Source organism: Dasypus novemcinctus, chromosome 30 (genome assembly GCF_030445035.2).
Source record: "Dasypus novemcinctus isolate mDasNov1 chromosome 30, mDasNov1.1.hap2, whole genome shotgun sequence".
Lineage (NCBI taxonomy): Eukaryota > Metazoa > Chordata > Mammalia > Cingulata > Dasypodidae > Dasypus > Dasypus novemcinctus.
This window is the reverse complement of record NC_080702.1, coordinates 27580397-27603547: the sequence shown is the minus strand read 5'-3', so window position 1 is coordinate 27603547 and position 23151 is coordinate 27580397. Positions and strand designations below refer to the sequence as shown.

Here is a 23151-nt window from a genome sequence, read left to right as displayed (position 1 = left end):
TGCATTGTTGTTAAACGTTTTTAACTTATGATTAAAGAGCATTGTCAAAATATTACTACTAACCAAAGTAGTTTCCCCCAACCCACCCTATTATATTATTATTATCTTTATATCATTTATATATGAACATATATAAGCATTAAGTGTATAGTAAAAGTTGTGAACTTAACAAAGCAAACATGCATAACATCATACAGGGGTCCCGTCCATTAATCAGCCACCAACATCTTGTATTGTCGTGAGACATTTGTTACAAATTATGAAAGACTATTGTCAAAATCTTAGTACTAATTATACTCTTTATCTTACATTTAGTGTATTTTTTCCCGAACCAACCCTATTATTATTTTTTCAACATATTTTTTTTTTACGACAGAAGTTACAAACTTCTAAGACAATCATGCACATGTGCAGAATTCCCAAAAAAACCACCCCTCCATCAACACACCACACTGTGGTGGAACCTTTGTTACACATAAGATAATATCATCTGATTGTACCATGTCCGTAGTGTATATTTGGCACACATTTTCCATACTGCCCCATTATCAACACAGTACATCTTTGGCATAGATGCAAGAATATTATATTATTACTGCTAACCACAGTCCATAGGTCACTCCAGTTGTATTTTTCCCATGCTTCTCCACATTCCCAGCATCCTGCAATAGTGATGTACATTTGCTCTAGCTCACAAAGTACACTCCCGCAACATTTTTCATTCCTACCAGCAGTGAACTAGCTTCCCTATTTAATGTAGTGTATTACATAATTGATTTATGTTGAATCATGCTTGCATACCTGGGATAAATCCCACTTGATCATGATATATAATTATTTTTCTTTTATTCCCTCTCCATCCCCCGCCCACCAATGGCTCCCTTGTCTATCTGCTCATTGTCTGCTCATCTTCTTTAGGAGGTACTGGGAACCAAACCCAGGACCTCCTATGTGGAAAGGGAGTGCCCAGCCACTTGAGCCACTTCTGCTCCCTGCTGGTTGTAGCATCTGTTCATTGTGCATCTGCTCATTATGGTGTCTGCTGGTTACCACATCTTGTTGTGGCGTCTGCTCATTTTCTTTATTTTTCTTCTTTATATATATTTTAAATGTTACATTTTAAAAAATGAGGTCCCCATATACCCCCCACCCTCCTCACCCCACTCCTCCCACATCAACAACCTCTTTCATCACTGTGGCACATTCATTGCATTTGGTGAATACATTTTGGAGCACTGCTGCACCGCATGGATAATGGTTTACATTGTAGTTTACACTCTTCCCCAGTCCACCCAGTGGGCCATGGCAGGACACACAATGTCCAGCATCTGTCCCTACAGTACCACCCAGGACAACTACAAGTCCTGAAAATGCCCCCACATCATATCTCATCTTCCCTCTCTCTACCCTCAGCAGCTACCATGGCCACTTTCTCCACATCTGCTCATTTTCTTTAGGAGGCACTTGAAACCTCCCATGTGGGAAGTGAGTGCCCAAGCTCTTGAGCCACTTCTGCTCCCTGCTGGTTGCAGTGTCGGCTCATTGTGCATCTGCTCATTGCTGTGTCTGCTCGTTGCAGTGTCTTGCTGTTTACCGCATCTTGCTGGTTGTAGCATCTGCGCATTGCAGCATCTGTTCATGTTCTTTAAAAGGCATTGGGAACCGAACCCAGGCCCTCCTCTGTGGGAGGTGGGCACCCAATCGCTTGAGCCATATCTGCCCCCTATATAAATTCTTTTAATGTGCTGTTGGATTTGGTTTGCTAGTATTTTATTGAGGTTTTTGCATTTATATTCATAAACATATCGGTCTCCAATTTTTTCTTGTAGTGTCCTTATCTGGCTCAAATATTAAGGTGATGTTGGCCTCGTAGAACAAATTAGGGAGTATTCATACCTCCTCAATTTTTTTGAAAAAGCTTAAGCAGGACTGGGGTTAATTCTGAATGTTTGATAAAAATCACCTGTGAAACTATCTGATCCTGGAGTTTTCTTTGTTGGGAGCTTTTGATTGCTGATTCAATTTATTTATTTGTTTTTGATCTACTAACTCTTCTGTTTCTTCTTGAGGATGAGACGTGCACTAGAGAAGAATGTCTTTTCTGCTGCTATTGGGTAAAGTGTTTTAATTGTGTGTCCTAGGTCTAGCTGATTTATAGTATCATTTAAATCTTCTATATCCTTATCGATCTGTCTAGATGATCTATCCATGATTACAATTGATGCATTGAAGCCTACTACTATTAATGCAAAACTGTCTTTTCTCCCCTCAAATCTGTCAGTATGTGCTTTGTATATTTTAGGGCACGGTCATTAGGTGCCCGAAAATGTCTTGTTAAATTGACCCCTTCATCATTATAGATTTTACCTCTTGTAACAGTTTTTGACTTACAACATATTTTATCTGGTATTAGTAGACCTACCCCAGCTCTCTTTGGGTTACTCTTTGCCTCGTATATTTTTCCATCCTTTCACTCCAACCTACTTGTGTCTTTGAATTTAAGGTGAGTCTCTTGTAAACAGCATATAGCTGTATCATGCTTTCTTACCCATTCTGCCAGTCTCTGCCTTTTGCCTGAAGAGTTTAACCCATTTACCTTTTAAAGTAACTACTGATAATACAGAACTTTCTTCTACCCTTTTGCTCTTTGGTTTTTGTAAGTCCTATGCTTTTTTTTTTTTTTTTAATCCCTCCCTCCCCTTGTGGCTTGCTTGCTCTCTGCTCTCTGTGTCCATTTGCTGTGCTCTCTCTGTGTTTTTGCTTGTCTCCCTTTTCGTTGCATCACCTTGCTGAGTCGGCTCTCCGTGGCACTTGCGGGCCGGTGGCATTCCACGGGGCTTGCGGGCCGGGCAGCACTCCACAGCACCCAGGCTGGCCACCTCTGCAGCGTGCGGGCGAGCCCGCCTTCACAAGGAGGCCCTGGGACGCGAACCCAGGACCTCCCATATGGTAGGCAGGAGCCCAACTGACTGAGCCACAGCCGCTTCCCTCCTATGCTTTTTTTTGTTCCTCAATTCTTCTTTCAATGCCTGTTTGTTTTTTTTTTGTAGTATACTGTGTTCAATCCCTTCTTATTTCTTATTTTTGAGGTACAAATTTTCTTCATACATTTTATGTTCAAAACCATAGATTTATCATTACGTTTTATGACTTTGCTTTTTAGAACCTGTAAGAAGTGAAAAGTGGAGTTACTTATCAAAAAATTACTACATAATAGTACCGGCATTCCTAATTACCCAAATGGTCACCTTTACCACAGGTCTTTATTTCTTTATGCCACTTTGAACTACTGTCTAGTGTCCTTTCCTTTTTGTCTGAAGAATTCCCTTTAGCATTGCGTTGTTTCTAAGGCAAGCCTCCTGGTGATAAACTCCCTCTTGGTTTATCTGGGAATGCTTTCGTCTCTCCTAAATTGTTTTTTTTTTAAAGATTTATTTATTTATTTATTTCTCTCCCCTTCCCCCCCCCCCATTGTCTGCTCTCTTGTGTCCACTCGCTGTGTGTTCTTCTGCATCTGCTTGTATTATCAGGCAGGTACTGGGAATCTGTGTTTCTTTTTGTTGCGTCATCTTGCTGCGTCAGCTCTCCGTGTGTGTGTGGCACCACTCCCAGTGCTTTTTTTGCGCTGGGCGGCTCTCCTTACGGGGCGCACTCCTTGTGCATGGGGCTCCCCTATACAGGGAACACCCCTGTGTGGCAGGGCACTCCTTGCGCGCATCAGCACTGTGCATGGGCCAGCTCCACATGGGTCAGGAAGCCCGGGGTTTGAACCCTGGACCTCCCATGTGGTAGGCAGACGCTCTATCAGTTGAGCCACGTCTGCTTCCTGATCTCTCCTTCATTCTTGAAAAACAAAATGCCAGGTATAAAATTCTTGGTTGGCAAGTGTTTACTGTCAGCAATTTAAATATTTCGTCCCCTTATTTTCTTGCCTCCATGTTTCTGGTGAGAAATCAACACTTTTTTTTTTTTTAAGATTTATTTATTTATTTCTCTCCCCTTGCCCCTCCCCACCCTGGTTGTCTGTGAGAAAGCAACCCTTAATCTTATGGGGACATGTATATAACATGTTGTTGTTCTCTTGCAGCTTTCAGAACTCTCTCTTTGTCCCTGGTATTTGACAGTTTGACTATTGTGTATCTGGGGGGTAGTTCTCTTCAACTTACCCTGTTGGGGGTTCGCTGGGCTTCTTGACTGGGCGTATGTATATCTTTCGTTAATTTAGGAAGTTTTCTGCCATTATTTCTTTGAAAATTTTTTCTGCCCATTTCTCTCTCTCTTCTTTTTATGAAATTTCCATAATGCATATAATGCAGCTTGTTGCTGTCCCATCGGTCTTGTTCATTTTTTTTTTCTTCTTTTTTTCTTTCTGATTCTCAGCCTGAATCATTTCAATGGTCTTGTCTTTGAGTTCTCTGGTTCTTTCTTCCGCCAGCTGCACAATCTGCTGTGAAACCCTCTAGGGTATTTTTCGTTTCAACTATCCTGGTTTTCAACTCCAATAGTTCTGTTGGTCCCTTTTAAAAATTTCTGTCCCTTTGAGATTCTCACAGTGTTCATTCTCTGTTTTCCTGATTTCCTTTAGTTCTTATTTTTTTTTAAGATTTATTTATTTATTTCTCTCCCCTCCCCTCCACCCCAGTTGTCTGTTCTCTGTGTCTATTTGCTGCATCTTCTTTGTCCTCTTCTGTTGTTGTCAGCGACACAGGAATCTGTGTTTCTTTTTGTTACGTCATCTTGTTGAGTCAGCTCTCCGTGTGTGCGGCACCATTCCTGGGCAGGCTGCACTTTCTTTTGCGCTGGGTGGGCTCTCCTTACGGGGCGCACTCCTTGTGCATGGGGCTCCCCTACGCGGGGGACACCCCTGCGTGGCAGGGCACTCCTTGTTCATATCAGCACTGCACATGGGCCAGCTCCACACGGGTCAAGGAGGCCCAGGGTTTGAACCGTGGACCTCCCATGTGGTAGGCGGATGCCCTAACCACTGGGCCAAGTCTGCCACCTCCTTTAGTTCTTTCTCAGTGTTCTCCTTTATCTCCTTGAGCATACTTGAGAATATTTATTTTTTAAAGTCTTTGTCAGTCTTCATTGATGGTTTCTGAGTGGTTATCTTGTTCCTTTGGATAGGCCCTCATTTCCTGTTTCTTTTTTGCCTTGTAATTTTTTGTTATAAATTATGCATTTTAATATTTTAACTGTCTGTTCCTTAAGTTTGTACAGAAATTTCCTCTACTGTCAGGAGCTAGCAAAAACAAACAAACCAATACAACCCCTTTCATAATCTTTGCTAGTTGGCTCTGTGTGGTAGTTCAGAGTTTAGCCCTATCAGATCAACCTAAGGCAAAAGTGAAGTGCCTGCCTCTTGTTCTGGTCTTAGGAATTCTCCCCCTTTCCTACTTACAGGGATCTGAAGGTCTGCTCTACTCCCTATGGGATAGACTTCACCCCTTCCAGGTTTTCCTACTGCAAGTTTTAAAGACGGATATCCTTTGCCCCAGGCTGCTTTGACTTAATTGTTCCTTACCCCAGCTTTAGCTGTCCACAAACCGCTTCTGCCTGCAGGGCGGGCTCTGGGAGGGTGAGCCAGAGAGAAGCGTCCTTTCCTTGTCCAGTCTTTCAGGCTGCCTCCCGATACACTGGCATCCCAGTAAGGTCCCTCTGGAATGGGGCCGGGAACCCACCTCGAGCACAGGCTGGTTCCACACTGTGCAGCCATGAGCTTCTCCTACCTTTTTTTTTTTTTTTTAGGTACTAGGGCCAGGGATTGAACTCCAGACCTTGCATGTGCGAAGCTGGCGCTCAACCACCGAGCCACACCGGCTCCCCTGAGTTGGTTTTTCCATTTGTCTGCTTGTTGTTTTTTTTTTGGTCTTTAGGAGGCACCGGGGACCGAACCTGGGACCTCCCTTGTGGGAAGCAGGTGCTCAACCACTTGAGCCATATCTGCTACTCTTCATTTTTAAAAAATCACTCCCCACAGCCCCCCCCCCCCCGTCTCCATTCGCTTTGTGTTCTTTCCGTGTCTGCTTGTCTTGTCTTCTCGTCTTTCTCTTTTAGGAGGCACTGGGAACTGGTCCCAGGACCTCCGGTGTGGGAGAGCGGCACTCAGTTGCTTGAGCTGCCTCCTCAGCTCCCGGTCTGCTGCGTCTCTCGCTGTCTCTCCTCTGCCTCTCCCTTTGTTGTGTCATCTTGCTGCACCAGCTGTCCGCAGGCACGGGCCGTTAGCGCTCCATGGGTGCAGGCCACCAGTTCTCTGCTGTGCGGGCCAACTTGCCTTCACCAGGAGGCCCCCGGAATCAAACCCAGGGCCTCCCACATGGTAGACGGGAGCCCAGTCGCCGGAGCCACATCTGCTTCCCCTACCATTTTTATTTTATTTATTTATTTTTAAAGATTTATTTTATTATTATTTTTTAAATTCTCTCCCCTCCCCCTCCCCCCCCCATTGTCTGCTCTCTGTGTCCATTCGCTGTGTGTTCTTCTGTGTCCATTTGCATTCTTGTCAGCAGCACTGGGAATCTGTATCTCTTCTTGTCATCTTGCTGAGTCAGCTCTGTGTGTGTGCGGCCCCACTCCTCGGCGGCTGCACGTTTTTCACGCTGGGCGGCTCTCCTTATGGGGTGCACTCCTTGCGTGTGGGGCTCCCCTACGCGGGGGACACCCCTGCGTGGCAGGGCACTCCTTGCGCGCATCAGCACTGCGCATGGGCCAGCTGCACACGGGTCAAGGAGGCCCGGGGTTTGAACCCTGGACCTCCCATGTGGTAGGCGGACGCCTTAACCACTGGGACAAGTTCGCTATCCTGGTTTACTTTTTATCACGGATTGCTTCCCGTATATACAAAAGTAGAGAGAATGGTAAGGTGAACACTTTGATACCCAGTCTTCAACAATTATCGATTGGACAAGTTTTTGCCTTTATTTTTTCGGGAAGATTTTAAAGCCAATCTCACTTTACGTCACTTCACTCATGAATATTTTGGTATGCCCCTCTAACTGATGAGGATGTAACATCTTTTTTAACATAAGACTTTCACGTCCATAATAATTTCATATGAAATAAAAAAACAATTCCTCAATATAAAAAATACTCAGATCATATACTCAAGTCTCCCCATTGTCCCTAAATTGTTTTCTGTTTATTTTTTTGAGTCAGGATCCAAAGAAGATCCGTCCAGGGCATTTGAGTATTTATCTCTGGGTCTTTCTCATTCCATAACAGTTCCCCCTCATCTTTTTGGTTTATTCAGTAGTCTTCTATTTTTTTCATTTTTCCCCCTTTTTTTTAGATTTATTTTATTTATCTCTCTCCCCTTCCCTCCCAAACCTTCCCCACCCCACCTCCGTTGTCTGCTCTCTGTGTCCATTCGCTGTGTGCTCTTCTGTGTCCACTTGTATTCTCAGTGGCACCAGGAATCTGTGTCTCTCTTTGTTGCGTCATCTTGCTGTGTCAGCTGTGTGTGTGGCACCACTCCTGCGCATGCTGTGCTTTCTTCACGCAGGGTGGCCCTCCTTGTGGGGCACATGCCTTGTGTGTGGGGCTCCCCTATGTGGGGGACACCCCTGCCTGGCACGGCACTCCTTGCGCACATCAGCCAGCTCACCACACGGGTCAAGGAGGCCCTGGATTTGAAACCTGGACCTCCTATATGGTAGGTGGACGCTCTGTCATTTGAGCCACACCTACTTCCCTTTTTTTCTTTATTTTTAAAGAAATTTTAGATTACATAAAAGTTACATAAAAAATATAGGGGAGGGGAGTGGCTATGGTTCCAAAGGTTGAGTGCCTGCTTCCCACACAGGAGGTCCCAGGTTTGGTCCCTGGTGCCTCCTAAAATACAAAAACAAACAACAAGCAAAGCAAATGAAAGAAAAAAGAGAGGAAAAAATAGAAATAAGAGAACAAAAAGCACGCACACAAAATAAAAAGAAAACAAATGAAGAAAGCAATTTAGGGGAACCGATGAAGCTCAGTGCTTGAGCTATGTTTTTCCACATTTCCTACATATGAGGCCCTGGCCCCCAGTACCTAAAAAGAAAAAAGAAAAAGAAAAGAAAGAAAATATATAGGAGATTCCCATATACCCCACCCCTGCCTCCTCTTACATTTCCCCCTATTAACAACATCTTTCATTAGTTTGGTACATTTGTTACAATTGAGGAATACACAGTGAAGCGTTGGCTTGTTCTCTAGTTTACATTATAGTTGACACTTTGCACCACACAATTTTGTAAGTTATGACAAAATGTGTAATTGTTTTGCAGTATCATGCAGAACAATCCCAATGTCCCCCAAATTCCCCAAATTGCACCTATTCTTCCTTCTCCCTTCCCTCAGAACCTCTGGTGACCGCTGCCTTTATATCACTGCTATAAGTTCTTCCGTTACTAGAATAATCATAAGTCTACTTTTTTTCCCTTAAGATTTATTTATTTATTTATTTCTCTGCCCTTCCCCACCCCCACCCCAGTTGTCTGTTCTCTGTGTCTGTTTGCTGCGTCTTCTTTGTCTGCTTCTGTTGTCAGCGGCATGGGAATCTGTGTTTCTTTTTGTTGCGTCTTCTCATTGTGTCAGCTCTCCGTGTGGGCGGCGCCATTCCTGGGCAGGCTGCACTCTCTTTCGCGCTGGGCGGCTCTCCTTACGGGCGCACTCCTTGCGCTTTGGGCTCCCCTATGCGGGGGACACCTTGCGTGGCAGGGCACTCCTTGCACGCATCAGCACTGCGCGTGGGCCAGCTCCACACGGGTCAAGGAGGCCCGGGGTTTGAACCGCGGACCTCCCATATGGTAGACGGACGCCCTAACCACTGGGCCAAGTCCACTTCCCAATAATAAGTCTACTTTAATCCATGCTTGCACTGCCCCCCTTATGTTTGTTGTTTCTTCTGTCTTGAGGATTCTGGGGTGCCCACTCAGCCTCTAATTGAGAGGGGGCTTAGATCAATCTACCACAGGGCAGATGGATAGAGCGCTCTTGCTCTACGTTTTGGGGGATGAGTGTTGTCCATCATCATCATTTTGTGAGTGTCCCGGGTCCCCTTCATCTTTTTTTTAATGGCATTAGAAAAAAAAGATCAATCATTTTTCCAGAGCAATGCCCCCAGTTCTTCCGGTTTTACCTGTTTGCTTCTGTCTGGCATCACATGCCCTGTTCCTCTTTTCTCTTCCTCAACCCCCCCATTTGCTGTAAAATCTAAAGCCGTGCTTAGATAAAGGGGCAATTTTTTCCCCCCAATGGTTAAAACTAATATTTTGCAATGCCACCTGCCCTGCTCTGAAATGAAGGTCAGAGAGCTGAAAGGACAAAGATAATTCAAATAATAAGAATAGGATGCCATAACTGTGATTCAAAAGAGAAACAAATAAGATGAAACCGATGTGGGGGTCTCATAGCCGCACAGCCGTTCCTGACGTTGGTTTGCAAAGTGGTGAATGACCCTTGCAAATTCCAAGCCAAACAAAGTCCAGACGCCAGACTTTTCACCCCCTTTGCTTTCCTGGGGCCACAATAGTTGGAGTGCATGAGCAGGACAGGTTTGAGGTGCAGAAGCGGGTTTTGCAAGGACGAGAATGTTGGAGGGACAGTTGGAAGCCAGTGGCATGAATCTTCACTGGGCAAGTCTGCCCCCATGTGGCAGGAACCCCAGTATCCAGCCCCACCCCACCCCAACTTGAAACAAAAAACAACTGTAGAAACTTCCACAGTGTCCCCTAGGGGGCAGTACCATTGCACCCCACTGGAATTAAAAATCATCCCTAATATTTCCTGGGCATTTTTTGTCAGTCTGGTATGCATGGTCTCATTTAATTAAAAAAAAAATCTAGATAGGGAAACTAAGGCACAGAGAAGTTAAACATATGGACAAGTCTGGATTTGAACTTGACACCATCTGACCTTAACCACAAAATTACACCATGCCTCCCTCAAAGAAGAGGGCTGAGGGCGCATCCTCATACAATCTCGAAATCATAAAACTCGCTTTTCCAGCCCCAGCTTTGAGTCCCTGCCGTTGCCTGAAGGCGTGATCTAGGGCGAATTGCTCCTTGCTTCAGTTTCCCCACCTGTCCAGTGTGTGTAAATCATAGTACTTCCCTGGCTGGGGGGCGGGTACTGAATTACTGAGTTTACACCCCACCCTCTAATTCTCCCTCGAGGACTTCCCAGAGCTACCCAGGCTCCGGACCCCATCTCCCCGGGGGGCTGTGAGGAAGAAGAGGAACTGGCGCCCAGTGGCCCGAAGCTGCTGGACTTCCACGCCGATGAGGTGGCCGAGCAGCTGACTCTGCTGGACGTGGTGAGGCCCCGGGCCGCGGCCTTGCGGCTTGGGGGGAGGGGCGGCGACGGGGTCCACTGAGACCCGCCTCTCCTCCTCTCCCTGCACAGGAGCTCTTCTCGCGGGTGCGGCCCTGCGAGTGCCTGGGCGCCGTGTGGTCGCAGCGGGACCGGCCCGGGGCGGCGAGCAGCGCTCCCACCGTGCGCGCCACCGTGGCCCAGTTCAACCGGGTCACCGGCTGCGTGCTGGGCTCGGTGCTCGGGGCGCCCGGCCTGGCCGCCCCGCAGAGGGCGCAGCGGCTGGAGAAGTGGATCCGCATAGCACAGGTTCGTGTGGCGGGAGGGGCCGGGGTGGGGGTGAGGGGACATGCAGGCCCCCCCCCCCCCGCACCTGGGCCAAGGTCCCTCAGACTGGCAAGGGGAAGGGACCCTGATCCGGGAATGGGGGAAGAGTTGGGATGGGGGCCTGGGACAGCAGAGGGATGCTGGGGTAAGAGGGTGGGATTGGGGGAGAAAGCCAGGGGATGGGGGGAGAAAGCCAGGGGATGGGGGGGAAGAAAGCCAAGGGATGGGGGGGGGAAGCCAAGGGATGGGGGGGAAGCCAAGGGATGGGGGGAGAAAGCCAAGGGATGGGGGGGGAGAAAGCCAAGGGATGGGGGGGGAGAAAGCCAAGGGATGGGGGGGGAAGCCAAGGGATGGGGGGAGAAAGCCAAGGGATGGGGGGGGAGAAAGCCAAGGGATGGGGGGGGAGAAAGCCAGGGGATGGGGGGGGGGAGAAAGCCAGGGGATGGGGGGAAGAAAGCCAAGGGATGGGGGGGGAAGCCAAGGGATGGGGGGGGAAGCCAAGGGATGGGGGGAGAAAGCCAAGGGATGGGGGGGAGAAAGCCAAGGGATGGGGGGGAAGCCGGGGAATGGGGGGAAGAAAGCCAGGAGATGGGGGGGAGAAAGCCAGGAGATGGGGGGGAGAAAGCCAAGGGATGGGGGGGAAGCCAAGGGATGGGGGGGAGAAAGCCAAGAGGTGGGGGGGGAGAAAGCCAAGGGGTGGGGGAGAGAAAGCCAAGGAGTGGGGGTGGGGAGAAAGCCAAGGGATGAAGGGGGAAAGCCAAGGGATGGGGGGGGGGGGAAAGCCAGGGTATGAGGGGGAGAAAGCCAAGGGGTGGGGGGAGAAAGCCAAGAGGTGGGGGGGAGAAAGCCAAGGGGTGGGGGTGGGGAGAAAGCCAAGGGATGAGGGGGGAAAGCCAGGGGATGGGGGGGAGAAAGCCAAGAGGTGGGGGGGAGAAAGCCAGGGGATGGGGGGAGAAAGCCAAGGGATGGGGGGAGAAAGCCAAGGGATGGGGGGGAAGCCAGGGGATGGGGGGGAAAGCCAAGGGATGGGGGGAGCCAAAGGATGGGGGGGAAGCCAAGGGATGGGGGGGAGCCAAGGGACGGGGGGAGAAAGCCAAGAGGTGGAGGGGAGAAAGCCAAGAGATGCGGGGTAGAAAGCCAAGAGATTGGGAGAAAGCCAGGGGATGGGCGGGGGGGAGAAGCCAGGGGATGGGGGGGAAAGCCAAGGGATGGGGGGGAGCCAAGGGATGGGGGGGAGCCAAGGGACGGGGGAGAAAGCCAAGAGGTGGGGGGGAGAAAGCCAAGAGATGCGGGGTAGAAAGCCAAGAGATTGGGAGAAAGCCAGGGGATGGGGGGGAAGCCAGGGGATGGGGGGGGAAGCCAAGGATGGGGTACGGCTCCCTAAAGGGGTTGGATAGGGGATGCTCGGGGGCCTCAGGGAAGGCAGGAAGAAGGAGAAATGGGTGCCCCAGAGAGAGCTGAGGGGAGGGGCAAAGGATGTGAGGGGAATGGGGGGCGTGGGGGGCGGAGTCTGAGAAAAACTGATACCCTAGGCTGAGAAGGGTTCAGGAAGGAGGGGTCTGGGCCCAGGAGGGGTGCTGCGGGCTGCTCTAGGGCCCAGGGCGATGGGGAGAGGGGAGATGCAGGTTTGGGGGGCGGCTGGGGGTGAGGGCTGCTGGGCCTGGGGGGGAGGGGAGGGAGAGAGGCTCTGGAGTGGGCGGGGAGGCTGGGTCTTGGTAGCTCAGCGGATGCTGGGTGAGCTCTGACATCGCGGGGCCACGCCTGGGGGACCAAATGGAGGTGGGGTGTGACCAATGCCCCCCCACCCCAGCACTGCCGAGAACTGCGGAACTTCTCCTCCTTGCGCGCCATCCTGTCCACCCTACAGTCTAACCCCATCTACCGGCTCAAACGCAGCTGGGGTGCCGTGAGCCGGTGAGCTGGGGGGGGGGGGGCGCTGGGGGAGGGACTTCCTCCCCAGCCCTGAGCCCACTGACCCCTGTTCCCTCTCTGCCCCCACCCCCAACAGGGAACTGTTATCCACCTTCCGGAAAATTTCGCAGATTTTCTCCGATGAGAACAACCACCTCAGCAGCCGGGAGATGCTTTCCCAGGTAGGGACGGCCCCGGGAGGGGCATTCCAAGATTCCAGGGCCCGGGAAGCACGTCCACCTCGTCCCCCTGACGTTCCCAGGTCGTTCCCTCCAGCTCAGGAACAACCTTTCCTTTGTTGAAGGGCGGCTGGAGAGCGTTGCCGCTGCCCCCGCCGCCCCTCCCATAGCTCCTTGTCGGTGCCTGCCTTACCTACTCGTTGAACAAATATGAGAAGGCCCAAGGAAAAGGGCACCCAAGGCCAGAGTCACCGCAAATGGCGAAGAAAGGCTGAGCTGGGAACTTTCCCTCGAGAAGCGAATCTAAACGTGCCCACAAAACTGGCTCACGGTGGGCAAGTCTGAAATTCCCAGCCGGTGCTGGTTCTGGGTGCGAATCCCAAATCCTATTCCCTGAGCTGGGAGCTTTTAATTTTATCTTTTAGTGCTGTTTTAGGTTTACAGAAAAATCACGCATGAAGTACAGTTTTCCCACATATCCTCCATGCCTATTAGAGTCTAGAACATTCTTTTTTAAAGATTTTTTTTTAATCCCCCCCCTTGTCTGCTCTGAGTCCATTCGCTGTGTGTTCTTCTGTGTGCGCTTGCATTTTTGTCAGCAGCACCAGGATTCTGTGTATTTTTTGTTGCATCATCTGGCTGCGTCAGCTCTCCCTGTGTGCGGTGCCACTCCTGGGCAGGCTGTGCTGTTTTTGCACAAGGTGGCTCTCCTTGTGGGGCGCACTCCTTGCGTGTGGGACTCCTGTGTGCAGGGGACACCCCTGCGTGGCAGGGCACTCCTTGCGCGCATCAGCACTGCGCGTGGGCCAGCTCCACACGGGTCAAGGAGGCCCTGGGTTTGAACCCTGGACCTCCCATATGGTAGGCAGACACTCTATCAGTTGAGCCGAATCCGCTTCCCTCTAGAACATTCTTTACCCCTCAAGATAAGTGTGTGACTTGCTTCCTCACATCCTGCAGCTCTTTTCCTCCTGGGAGAGACCCTCCGGAGCCCCTCACCCTGTTTTATTGCACTTGTCACTGGGTGTCATGGTGTTACATCTTTTTTTTTTTTCCACTTTGGAATATTTCATATTTCAAATTTACAAGACAGGATAAAAGTAGTAGAAAACGCACACAGGAGAACTCTAACCTAACCCCACCCCAGACACCCAGATCTACCAAGTTTAACATTTTTTCCACAGTTGCTCTATCAGTCCATCTGTCCACCTGTCCACCCAACCACCTATCAATTCATTTTCTGGACACCCAAGTGTAGTCTGTATGCTTCCCGCTCCTTGAAAACCTAATACTGCCAGATACATTTCCTAAAAATGGGATATTCATTCATATAACCACCTTAAATCACAGGTACCACTTTTTTCAAGAAGTTTGACATTGACCTTAAGTTTACAGTCTCTATATCAGTTTTTTTTCCACATGTCTCATTAATGGCTTTTCTTCTACATTATGAGATCCCACCCAAGATCACATATGGCATTTACTTGTCACTGTGGTTTGTTTTTTTTTTTGAGGTACTGGGGCCAGGGAGTGAACCCAGGACCTTGTATGTGGGAAGCGGGCGCTCAACCACTGAGCCACGTAGGCCGCCCTGAGTTGTTGTGTTTTTTTTAAGACTTTTTATTTATTTCTTCCCCCCCCCCGCCAGTTGTCTGCTCTCTGTGTCCATTCGCTGTGTGTTCTTCTGTGACCACTTCTACCCTTATCAGAGGCACTGGGAATCTGTGTCTCTCTTTGTTGCGTCATCTTGTTGTGTCAGCTCTCCGTGTGTGCGGCGCCATTCCTGGGCAGGCTGCACTTTCCTTCGCGCTGGGCGGCTCTCCTTACGGGGTGCACTCCTTGCACGTGGGGCTCCCCTATGTGGGGGACACCCCTGCGTGGCAGGGCACTCCTTGCGTGCATCAGCACTGCGCATGGGCCAGCTCCACACGGGTCAGGAGGCCCGGGGTTTGAACCCTGGACCCTGCATAGGGTAGGTGGACGCTCTATCCATTGGGCCAAGTCCGCTTCCGTGTGTTTGCTTCTTGTTTTTTTTATTGTTGATTGTTTTTAGGAGGCACCGGGAACCGAACCGGGGACCTCCTGTGTGGGAAGCCGGCGCTCAACCACTGAGCCACAGCGGCTCCCCTTGCCCCTCTGTCTTCTCAGTCTCTCTTTTTTATTAATTGTGGAAACCCAACTACAATATCAACTTCCGTGGCTTGACCCTTTGATGAAGTCACACCTTTCCTGCGCGAGTTTTTGATTGTTTCGTCCACTGCTGTGTCCCCAGAGCGCAGGACGGGGTCCGGCACACAGTAGGCGCTCAGTCAATATTGGTGGGTGACTCGAATGACAAGGAGCCCTGCGTTAAGCGCCTACTGTGCGCTGTCCCAGGGAGCACTGGACATTGCGCAAATGGGTCGACGCCCGCAGTAAATGGCCACTATGATGCCAAAATGTCCGAGCGAGGCCGGGGAGGCGGGATTTAGCTAGGGACAACTGGGGACGTCCTCCCTGTGCACCTGCCCTGTGGGGGGGGGCGACCGCATCCCCCAGTCCCCGCTTCCCATCATGCCCTGCTGGCCGCCCCTGGCTGCTGCTCTGCCGCCCTCCCCCCTCCACGTTTCCCCTGGGTGCAGCTGGCTTGGGACGGGCGACACAGGGGCGGGCATGGTGGGTCTCAAGGCTTCTCCCCCCCCCAGGCTCTCAGATCTCCCCCCCCCCCCAGCAGGAGGCCAGCGAGGGACCCTACGTGGAAGACACACCCCCAGGAGGCCTGTCCGCAGTGAGCCAAGCTGTCTGGGGTGGGGGACAGGCGAGACCCTCGGAGAGAAGCCCCGGGGGGGGGGTGAGTGGGGGGGTCAGCGACCACCGGAAGTGACCGGGGCTCTGGGGGCGAAGCCACCCCCAGGTCCCGTGCCCTACCTCGGCACCTTCCTCACCGACCTGGTCATGCTGGACGCGGCGCTGCCCGACGTGCTCGAGGTGTGCCCCCAACTCCCCGGCCTCCCAAGCTCCCCTCCCCCCCCACCCTGACCCTTGACCCCGGAGGCCCCCAGGTCTGACCAACTTTGCCTCCCGCCACCCCAGGGGGACCTCATCAACTTTGAGAAGCGCAGGAAGGTGAGGAGGGGAGGCCGGGGGGGTGGGGGCCGCCGGGCAGGGCTGCGGGGGGGGGGGTGTCTCAGAGGCTACCCGGCCCCCCCCCCCAGGAGTGGGAGATCCTGGCCCGCATTCAGCAGCTGCAGCGGCGCTGTCGCAGCTACCGCCTGAGCCCCCGGCCGCCCGTCCTGGCCGCCCTGCGCGCCCAGCGCCAGCTCAGCGAGGAGCAGAGGTGACCGCCCGGCCGCCGCCCCCGGCCACTCGCCGGCGCCTCCCGGGACCCCCGCCTCCCGCCACCTGGCACCATCGCCTGCCCCCTCTGGGCCCCCGACCTCCGACCCCTTCTGACTCCGACTTTTCACCTTCTCCTGGCTGTTCAGCCCATCCAGCCGGTCTCTCCTTCCCCAACTTGTGACCTTCTCTTACCCTTGACCCCACTTGCGCCGCCACCCTTCCGACCCCAATCATCGACCATCCCGCCAGCTCTGACAACTGACCCCGAGCCCCTCGAGGCTCACTTGACCGCCAGACTCAGTTCTCCCAGGCGTTTCCTTTCATTCTCTCCAATCCTTGACCTTCACCCTGACCCCACGCTGACCCTCTGTCCCATCCTTTGCTCTCTTTTTTGTGGTGTCCTCTTGCTTGTTGCGTCAGCTCGTTGTGTCAGCTCTCCGTGTGTGTGGCGCCATTCCTGGGCAGGCTGCACTTTCTTTCGCGCTGGGCGGCTCTCCTTATGGGGCGCACTCCTTGCGCGTGGGACTCCCCTATGCAGGGGACACCCCTGCGTGGCATCAGTGCTGCGCATGGGCCAGCTCCACACGGGTCAAGGAGGCCCGGGGTTTGAACCCTGGACCTCCCGTGTGGTAGGCAGATGCCCTATCCACTGAGCCAAGTCCGCATCCCTCCCTCCCATCCTTTGAATTCCCATCTGACCTGCCAACCCGATCATTCTATCTCCCCTGGGACCCCCAAGAAGTCCCTGAGGCCATAATTGCCCACCGCACCTTGATCCCTGACACTTGATCCCCAACTCCTGGCCGCCCCCCCCCCCGAAAACCCACCTCCCAGCCGAGGCTGACTCTCCTCGCCCCATCCCCCAGCTACCACGTCTCCCGGGTCATCGAGCCCCCGGCCGCCTCCTGTCCCAGCTCCCCGCGGGTCCAGCGGGGTGTCAGCCTCACCAAGCGTCTCAGTGCGTGAGTCTTGGGGGGTGTGGTTTGGGAGGGGGGGTGGGGGAGATGGGCGGAGGGGGCGGGACTGGCCCCGACCTCATCCTGGGTCCCTTATCCTCAGGAAGCTGTCGAGAGAGAGAGGCTCGTCTCCTGGGGGCAGCCCCAGGGACCCCTCGTCCCCTACCCCCAGGTGAGCCCCCCGGGCAGGTGGGACGGCCCAGGCATCGGTAGGGTCAGGGGTCCGGACGGCCAGCCCACCTCGGCCTCTGCTGCTCCCCCAGTCTGTCTCCAGGGTCCCCTCCCTCCAGCCCTAGAGCGGGGGACACTCCTCTGAGCAGCCCCCCGGCCTCCCCGGGACCGCGAAGCGCCGGCAACAAGGTACAGAGTCCACGTGCACGTGTGAGCGCGGGTTCACAGTGGCCCCCGGCCACGACTTGCCTAGCCCTCTGGGGATCCGTCGCCATGGCCCTCTTCCACGGCCTGGGGTGGGGTACCCAGATGGGGACCTCCGCGGCCCCTCGCCCGCCGCGCTCCCCGCGGCGTGAGCGGGGACACGTGCGCACGGATCTCCTGGCCACGGTTTGCCGACGGCGGCTGTGCGCGCCCGGGTTCCCGGAGGGGTGAACTTGGTTTAGGGGTGTCTGCGGGTCACGGGGAGAACTGTTTGCGTAACTGAGGCCTGTGTGTGGCGAGGTTGCAGATGTGCGCGCCCGCTCGTTGAGCGTCCCCGGGCTGTGGGCGTGTGCGCGTGGATGCACACGGGCCTGGGTCGCGTGCGGGGCCCCACGGGCTCGCTCCGCGCCGCCGGGCGAGGCTGCAGCCCCCCTGCTTCCTGCAGCTGTCCCCGAGCCTGGACCTGCCCGGCCCCCTCAGCGACGCTCGCCCCGCGCGCCCGGGGCAGCAGGGCTCAGAGGCCCGTGTCATCCGCGTCAGCATCGACAACAACCACGGGAACCTGTACCGGAGCATCTTGGTGAGCGGAGGCACCGGGGGGACCGGCGGGGCGCCAGGGCGGGCCCTGCCCTTGACCCTCACCTCCCGCCCTCCCTTCCCAGCTGACCAGTCAAGACAAGGCCCCCGGCGTGGTGCAGCGCGCCTTGCAGAAGCACGGCGTGGCGCAGCCCTGGGCGCCCGGCTACCAGCTCTTCCAGGCCCTCCCTGGGAACAGGGGTGAGCGGGGCGGGCCCGAGCCCGGGCTTGGGGGGGGTGGCCGGGCGGGTGGCGGACCCACCCGGGTCCAGGCCGGAGCGCAGTGGGGCTGCGCGGTGGGGTCCAGCCCGGAGCAGGCTGAAATCCCAAGGACTCAGCGGGGCCACGCGCGGGCAAAGGGCCACGGGAAGGAGGCAGCTGCGCTACATTGTCCAGGCTCCGTGTGCCGGAGCGGGTTGTCTTCCGAGGATTTACGGGGAAATGAGATTGTCCAGGGTCAGAGCACGGGAAAAAGGGGGATGTTTGTCCGGGCTTAGGTTTGCCAGGCCGTGAGGTTGTTTGGTGGGGGCGGAGGGGTAGACAGACTAAGGGGGTCTGGGCTTGGCACTGCCATGGGGTGGGAATCTGGGAGCTATCTGGACTTGGGAAGGGAGAGGCCGAATTTTTTTTTTTTTGGAGGTACCGGGGATTGAACCTGAGACCTCATACATGGGAGGCAGGTGCTCAACCACCAAGCGATATCTCCTCCCTGCCAAAGGGTTATTATTTTTTTTAAGATTTATTTTTTTATCCATTTCTCTCCCCTCTTCCCCCTTGTCTGCTCTCTGTGTCCATTCTCTGTGTGTTCTTCTGTGTCCACTTGCATTCTTGTCAGTGGCACCGGGCATCTGTGTCTCTCTTTGTTGCGTCATCTTGCTGTGTCAGCTCTCTGTGTGTGCGGCGCCATTCCTGGGCAGGCTGTACTTTCTTTCGCGCTGGGCGGCTCTCCTTACGGGGTGCACTCCTTGCGCGTGGGGCTCCCCTACGCGGGGGACACCCCTGCGTGGCAGGGCACTCCTTGCGCGCATCAGCACTGCACATGGGCCAGCTCCACACGGGTCAAGGAGGCCCGGGGTTTGAACCGCGGGCCTCCCATGTGGTAGACGGGCGCCCTAACCACTGGGCCAAGTCCGTTTCCCAACACCAAAGGGCTTTAAAACTCAGGACAGGGAGGCAGGTTGGGGGTTGCCCAGTCTTTGGAGAGAGGCTGAGTGCAGCGCCACGGAAACCCGTGGCATGCGGGCCACGGGCTGGCGTGTGCTGGCAGTGGGCCGGGGTCCGGGGTCAAGGTGAAAGAATCACGAGGTCCCTGGGGAGGGGGTGGAAGTGGCCGGGGGGGGTGGGTGGCCCGAGTCTGCCCAGCCGTGGGGCAGGGGTGGTACGGGCTCCAGCACCTAAGGCAGGACGTGGCCCCGGCGTGCTGGGCGGGCTTGGGGGTGGGCGGCTGGGGTCAGGTTCAAGATGAGACCGGGAGAGGCTGGCTCGGCCCTGGAGGGACCCAAGGCGATTCAGGCCCGGGGGGAAGATGGCAGGGGGTCGGCCAGCCCCTCTGTGAGCCCAAGGCGAGGCTGTGCGCTCTCGTCACCGTCCCCCCCTCCCCGGCCAGAGCTCCTGATTCCCGACAATGCCAACGTCTTCTATGCGATGAGCCCAGCTGCCCCCGGAGACTTCGTGCTACGGCGGAAGGGAGGGGTCTCGGCACGCGCCCGCCCGTCTCCGACCTGAGGGGTCCCTCTTTCCTCGAGGACGTAAGCCCTCAGAGCTCCTTGGAGCTGGCTTCCGTCACCGCGGGGGTGGGGGCTGCCTCTCCCGAAAGCCCCCAGGCTCCCGGTAAATGCCGCTGTGCCCTCTACCTTGCGACCCCCCAACTTTAGCCCGTAGGACCCCATCCTTCTAATTCTCTGGATCCTGGTACCCAAGACATCGGGGGGGAGGGGGCTGCTGGAGACCCCCACCCCAGAAACATAGAAGGGGAGAGGGCATGGGGGGTCCCCTACCCCCGAGAACCCTTGCACCTCAGAACTGAAAGAAGTGGGCGAAACAGTGACCAAGATTGCAAAATGGGAGTTGTCTGGTCTCTTCTGCATCGGGTGCCACGTGGACGCTTCCTCAGGACAGAGGAAAAAAACAAAACCCCTGAGCCGCGAGCGAGGGTTGGGGGAGGCCAGGGAGGGCCCTGTCCCCAACACACCGTCTACCTCTTCTCTGTCGCGCGTGTGGGAGCGCGAAGAAACCAAACGCCACCCGAATGGACACATGTGGCTACGCGCAGGGCCGTGATGGAGGAAGGAGAGAGGTTAGCACTCCATCAGAGCCGGGCCGAGAAGAAGAAAACAGAAGGCAGAGTCGGCTAGAGGGCCGCCTTCCACAGAGCGGCAAGTGACGAGCCCTACTATGTGCTGGGCATCAGCTAAGGGCGTCACACCTTCCTCGGTGAATCAAGGTTCTTTCCGTTTCAAAAATCCCTTGTGCAAAAAAAAAAAAAAAAGGGAATGGAATGGCCCGTGTCATTTGGAAGTCCAATGAGTTGGCTTCAGGCACGGCTGGATCCAGGAAATCAAGCAATGTTCTCAGTATTTAGTCGGTCTGTTGGCCCTCTGCTCGGTGAATGAAACCATGCATGGACCCACCTCACCCCCTCCAAATCCAATTCCTTTCTTCTAGGTAACAGAACCCCTGATTTTTAGCTGGCCACCCAAAGTTAAAACATTTCTCACCTCCTCGGCAGCGCCGTGTTGTCATGTGACTAAGCCGTGGCCAATGAGATGTAAAGGATGTGGGCAAATTCCAGTCCTGCCCTTATAGGGAATGGGTGTGTCTCCCCCCTGTCCCCCCTTCTGCCTCCCGCTGGCTGGAACGACAGACAGAAGACGCTAGGAGGCACCATATTGGATGGCTGCCACTTGGGTTTTTCCATAAATGAGAAATAAATGTCTGTCTTACTAAAGCCGCTGTTATTTGGATCACTTTTGCAGCAGCCAGATGAATATTTTCATTCATCGGGCCCCACTCCGAGGCAGGTTTGCAGCCCACAGGCTCAGCCCTCCCATGCAAGGAGAATCCTCCTTGCTATCAGCTCCAGCTCAAGTTCCCGAGCAGGAGTCTATCGGGTCACCTTGAGGTCTGTGTCCACCCCGGAACCAATCGCTGTGCTCCGAGGATTGTAATATGCCGATCGGCCAGGTCTGAGCCCTCAGCTCACGCCTTGAGCGGGCAGACGGGCTTCAAATCGCAGGCGTGGAGGAGTCTGGGATGGCACGTTAACAGAAATTAAAAGTGGGGAGGGAGAATGGCTGGCGAATGTGCTAGAAAAAGTCCTTAGGGATCTAACCATTGTCCCTGGGGCAATCATGCGAGGGAGGGGTGCCTGGGGGGGAGAGGAGATAAAGAATTATGTATCAAGGGGTAAACGTAGCTCAGGTTGAGCGGCTGCTTCCCATATACGAGGTCCTGGGTTCGATCCCCGGTACCTCTGAAAAAAAAAATCGTGTGAAGTCTGATAAAAGGGATTTCTATGACAATTACCAGCAACAACATGCTACTTTATAGGCATTTTTTAAAAAATTACCGTATGTAAAGATCTTAAGACCATTCGATTTTAAGTAATAGCCTCCTCCTTCAGCTAGCTTAAGCAAATACTTGCTAACCTCTGAGTGTCTGCTATGTGCCAGGTACTGTTTGAAGATCTTGGCACCATCTAGCTCGTTTAATCCTAACCAAAGTCCTAGACACTGGGCACTGATTATGCCCATTTTATAGAAGAAGCTGAAAATGAGGGAGGGCTGGGTAACTTGCCCCAGGGGCCATGGTAAGTGGTCAGATGAGGACTCAATCCTAAGTGGATTCCAGAACTCAGGCCCCTAACTAAGCACTGAGCTGGTTTGCTTCCCCCGGTCACCATTTACAGGAAGAGGAGCTCAAAGATTTTTTTTTTTAAAGGTATGGGGGCTGGGAAATTGAACCCGGGACCTCGTATGTGGGAGGCTGGCACTCAACCACTGAGCTACACTGGCTTCCCATGATTTTTTTTTTAATTTAAGGATTTATTTATTTTTCTTTATCCCCCACTCCCCTAGATGGTTCTCTCATCTGTCTGCTCGTTATTTGCTCATCTTCTCCAGGAGGCACAGGGAACCAAACCTGGGACCTCCCACATGAGAGGCGGGTGCCCAACAGCCTGAGCCACATCCGCTCCCTGTGGGCCGCAGCGTCTGCTGGCTTGTGGCATCTGCTCGCTGTGGCGGGGGCGGCGTCTAGCTCATCTTTTTTTAGGAGGCACTGGGACCCGAACCTGGGACCTCCCGTGTGGTAGGCAGGCGCCCAATTACCTGAGCTACATCCGACTCCTGGCTTTTGTTTTTTAAAAGTACCAGGTACTATTTGGGTTCAGCTAACAGCATCATCTGTCTACATGTCTTGATTTTTTCCCCCTCTATTCTTTCACTCAAGAAATCCTGCCATGTGCTACGTGTTGTGTTAGGTGTTGCAGATATAGCAATGAACAGAACCAAAGAAAGAAAGAAAGGGAGGGAGAGAGGGAGAGAAAAAGAAAAAAATCTCTGCCCTCATGGACTCATCAGGAAGGCGAATTAATAAATACATTTCAGGTGATAAGTGCAGTGGACACAAAAGATTAAGCCGTGTCAGGGCCATGGGAAATGCCCGGTGGGAGGGTTGCTATTTTAAAGGAGTAATCAGGGCGGCCTGCACGAAAGAGGTGACCTTTGGGCAGAGGCTTGAGCCAAGTAAGGGAGTAAACCCTAGTAAACCCTAGGGGAAGAGCCCTTAAGGAAGGGGGAAGTGTAAAAAGAATTCTGGGGGCAAAAATGCCTTGGCTACTCCGCTTGCCCAGTTCCTCCCCCAGTAACTTCCCTGAAAACTCCAGGCTAAAGTCTCGGGAGGGAGGGGTGGGGGTGGGGAAACGGCGCTTGGGTCACGTGCCTAGCTGGAGCCAATCGCTGCGCCTCGGGGAATGGAGGGCTCTGATTGGCTGGCCTGGGGCGGGCAGGTGCATCGCGGTAGCCCCAGCCCCTTCCCGGGCACTTCTGTCTCGGGGGGTGCAAGAGCATCCCAAGCAAATCGCTTTTCTGGTGCTTGTTTTTTTTTTTTTTTGTTTAATACATTAACGTATTTTTTTTATTAGAGAAATGGTGAGTTTACAAAACATACTAATGTGCAGAATTCCCAAACATCACCCCTCCACCAACACCTTTCATTGT

The 23151-nt window shown here is 53.5% G+C and overlaps 2 protein-coding genes across 3 annotated transcripts in view; both read left to right on the top strand.

Annotated features, from left to right (window-relative positions):
• Positions 1–1873, top strand: part of ZNF653 (zinc finger protein 653) — a 73594-nt gene extending 71721 nt beyond the window's left edge. Inside the window, exon 4 of the mRNA XM_058290209.2 lies at positions 1830–1873. Coding sequence (XP_058146192.1) covers positions 1830–1873 — 44 coding nt within the window. The remainder of the gene's footprint in view (positions 1–1829) is intronic.
• Positions 1874–2077: 204 nt separating this feature from the next.
• RGL3 (ral guanine nucleotide dissociation stimulator like 3) lies at positions 2078–20879 on the top strand. Of its 2 annotated transcripts, none has more exons than XM_058290143.1 (15): positions 2078–2114; positions 10155–10294; positions 10384–10599; positions 12428–12531; positions 12626–12710; positions 15421–15474; positions 15591–15674; positions 15780–15812; positions 15902–16023; positions 16892–16987; positions 17085–17153; positions 17245–17341; positions 17802–17936; positions 18019–18133; positions 19539–20879. In XM_058290143.1, the coding sequence occupies exons 1-15, from the start codon at positions 2093–2095 to the stop codon at positions 19655–19657; spliced, it is 1491 nt and encodes a 496-aa protein (XP_058146126.1). In that variant the 5' UTR covers positions 2078–2092; the 3' UTR covers positions 19658–20879. The 2 variants fall into 2 exon arrangements, with proteins under 2 accessions (XP_058146126.1, XP_058146125.1); XM_058290142.1 differs by having other exon boundaries at positions 15418–15474.
• Positions 20880–23151: the final 2272 nt, after the last annotated feature.

Bases quoted from the DNA above. Each gene is read 5' to 3' on its own strand.
- RGL3 (XM_058290142.1), top strand. From the start codon at position 2,093: ATGTCTTTTCTGCTGCTATTGG. The intron at 10,600-12,427 runs GTTCGTGTGGCG...CCCCCACCCCAG, and splicing joins AGTGGATCCGCATAGCACAG to CACTGCCGAGAACTGCGGAA. The intron at 12,532-12,625 runs GTGAGCTGGGGG...CACCCCCAACAG, and splicing joins AGCTGGGGTGCCGTGAGCCG to GGAACTGTTATCCACCTTCC.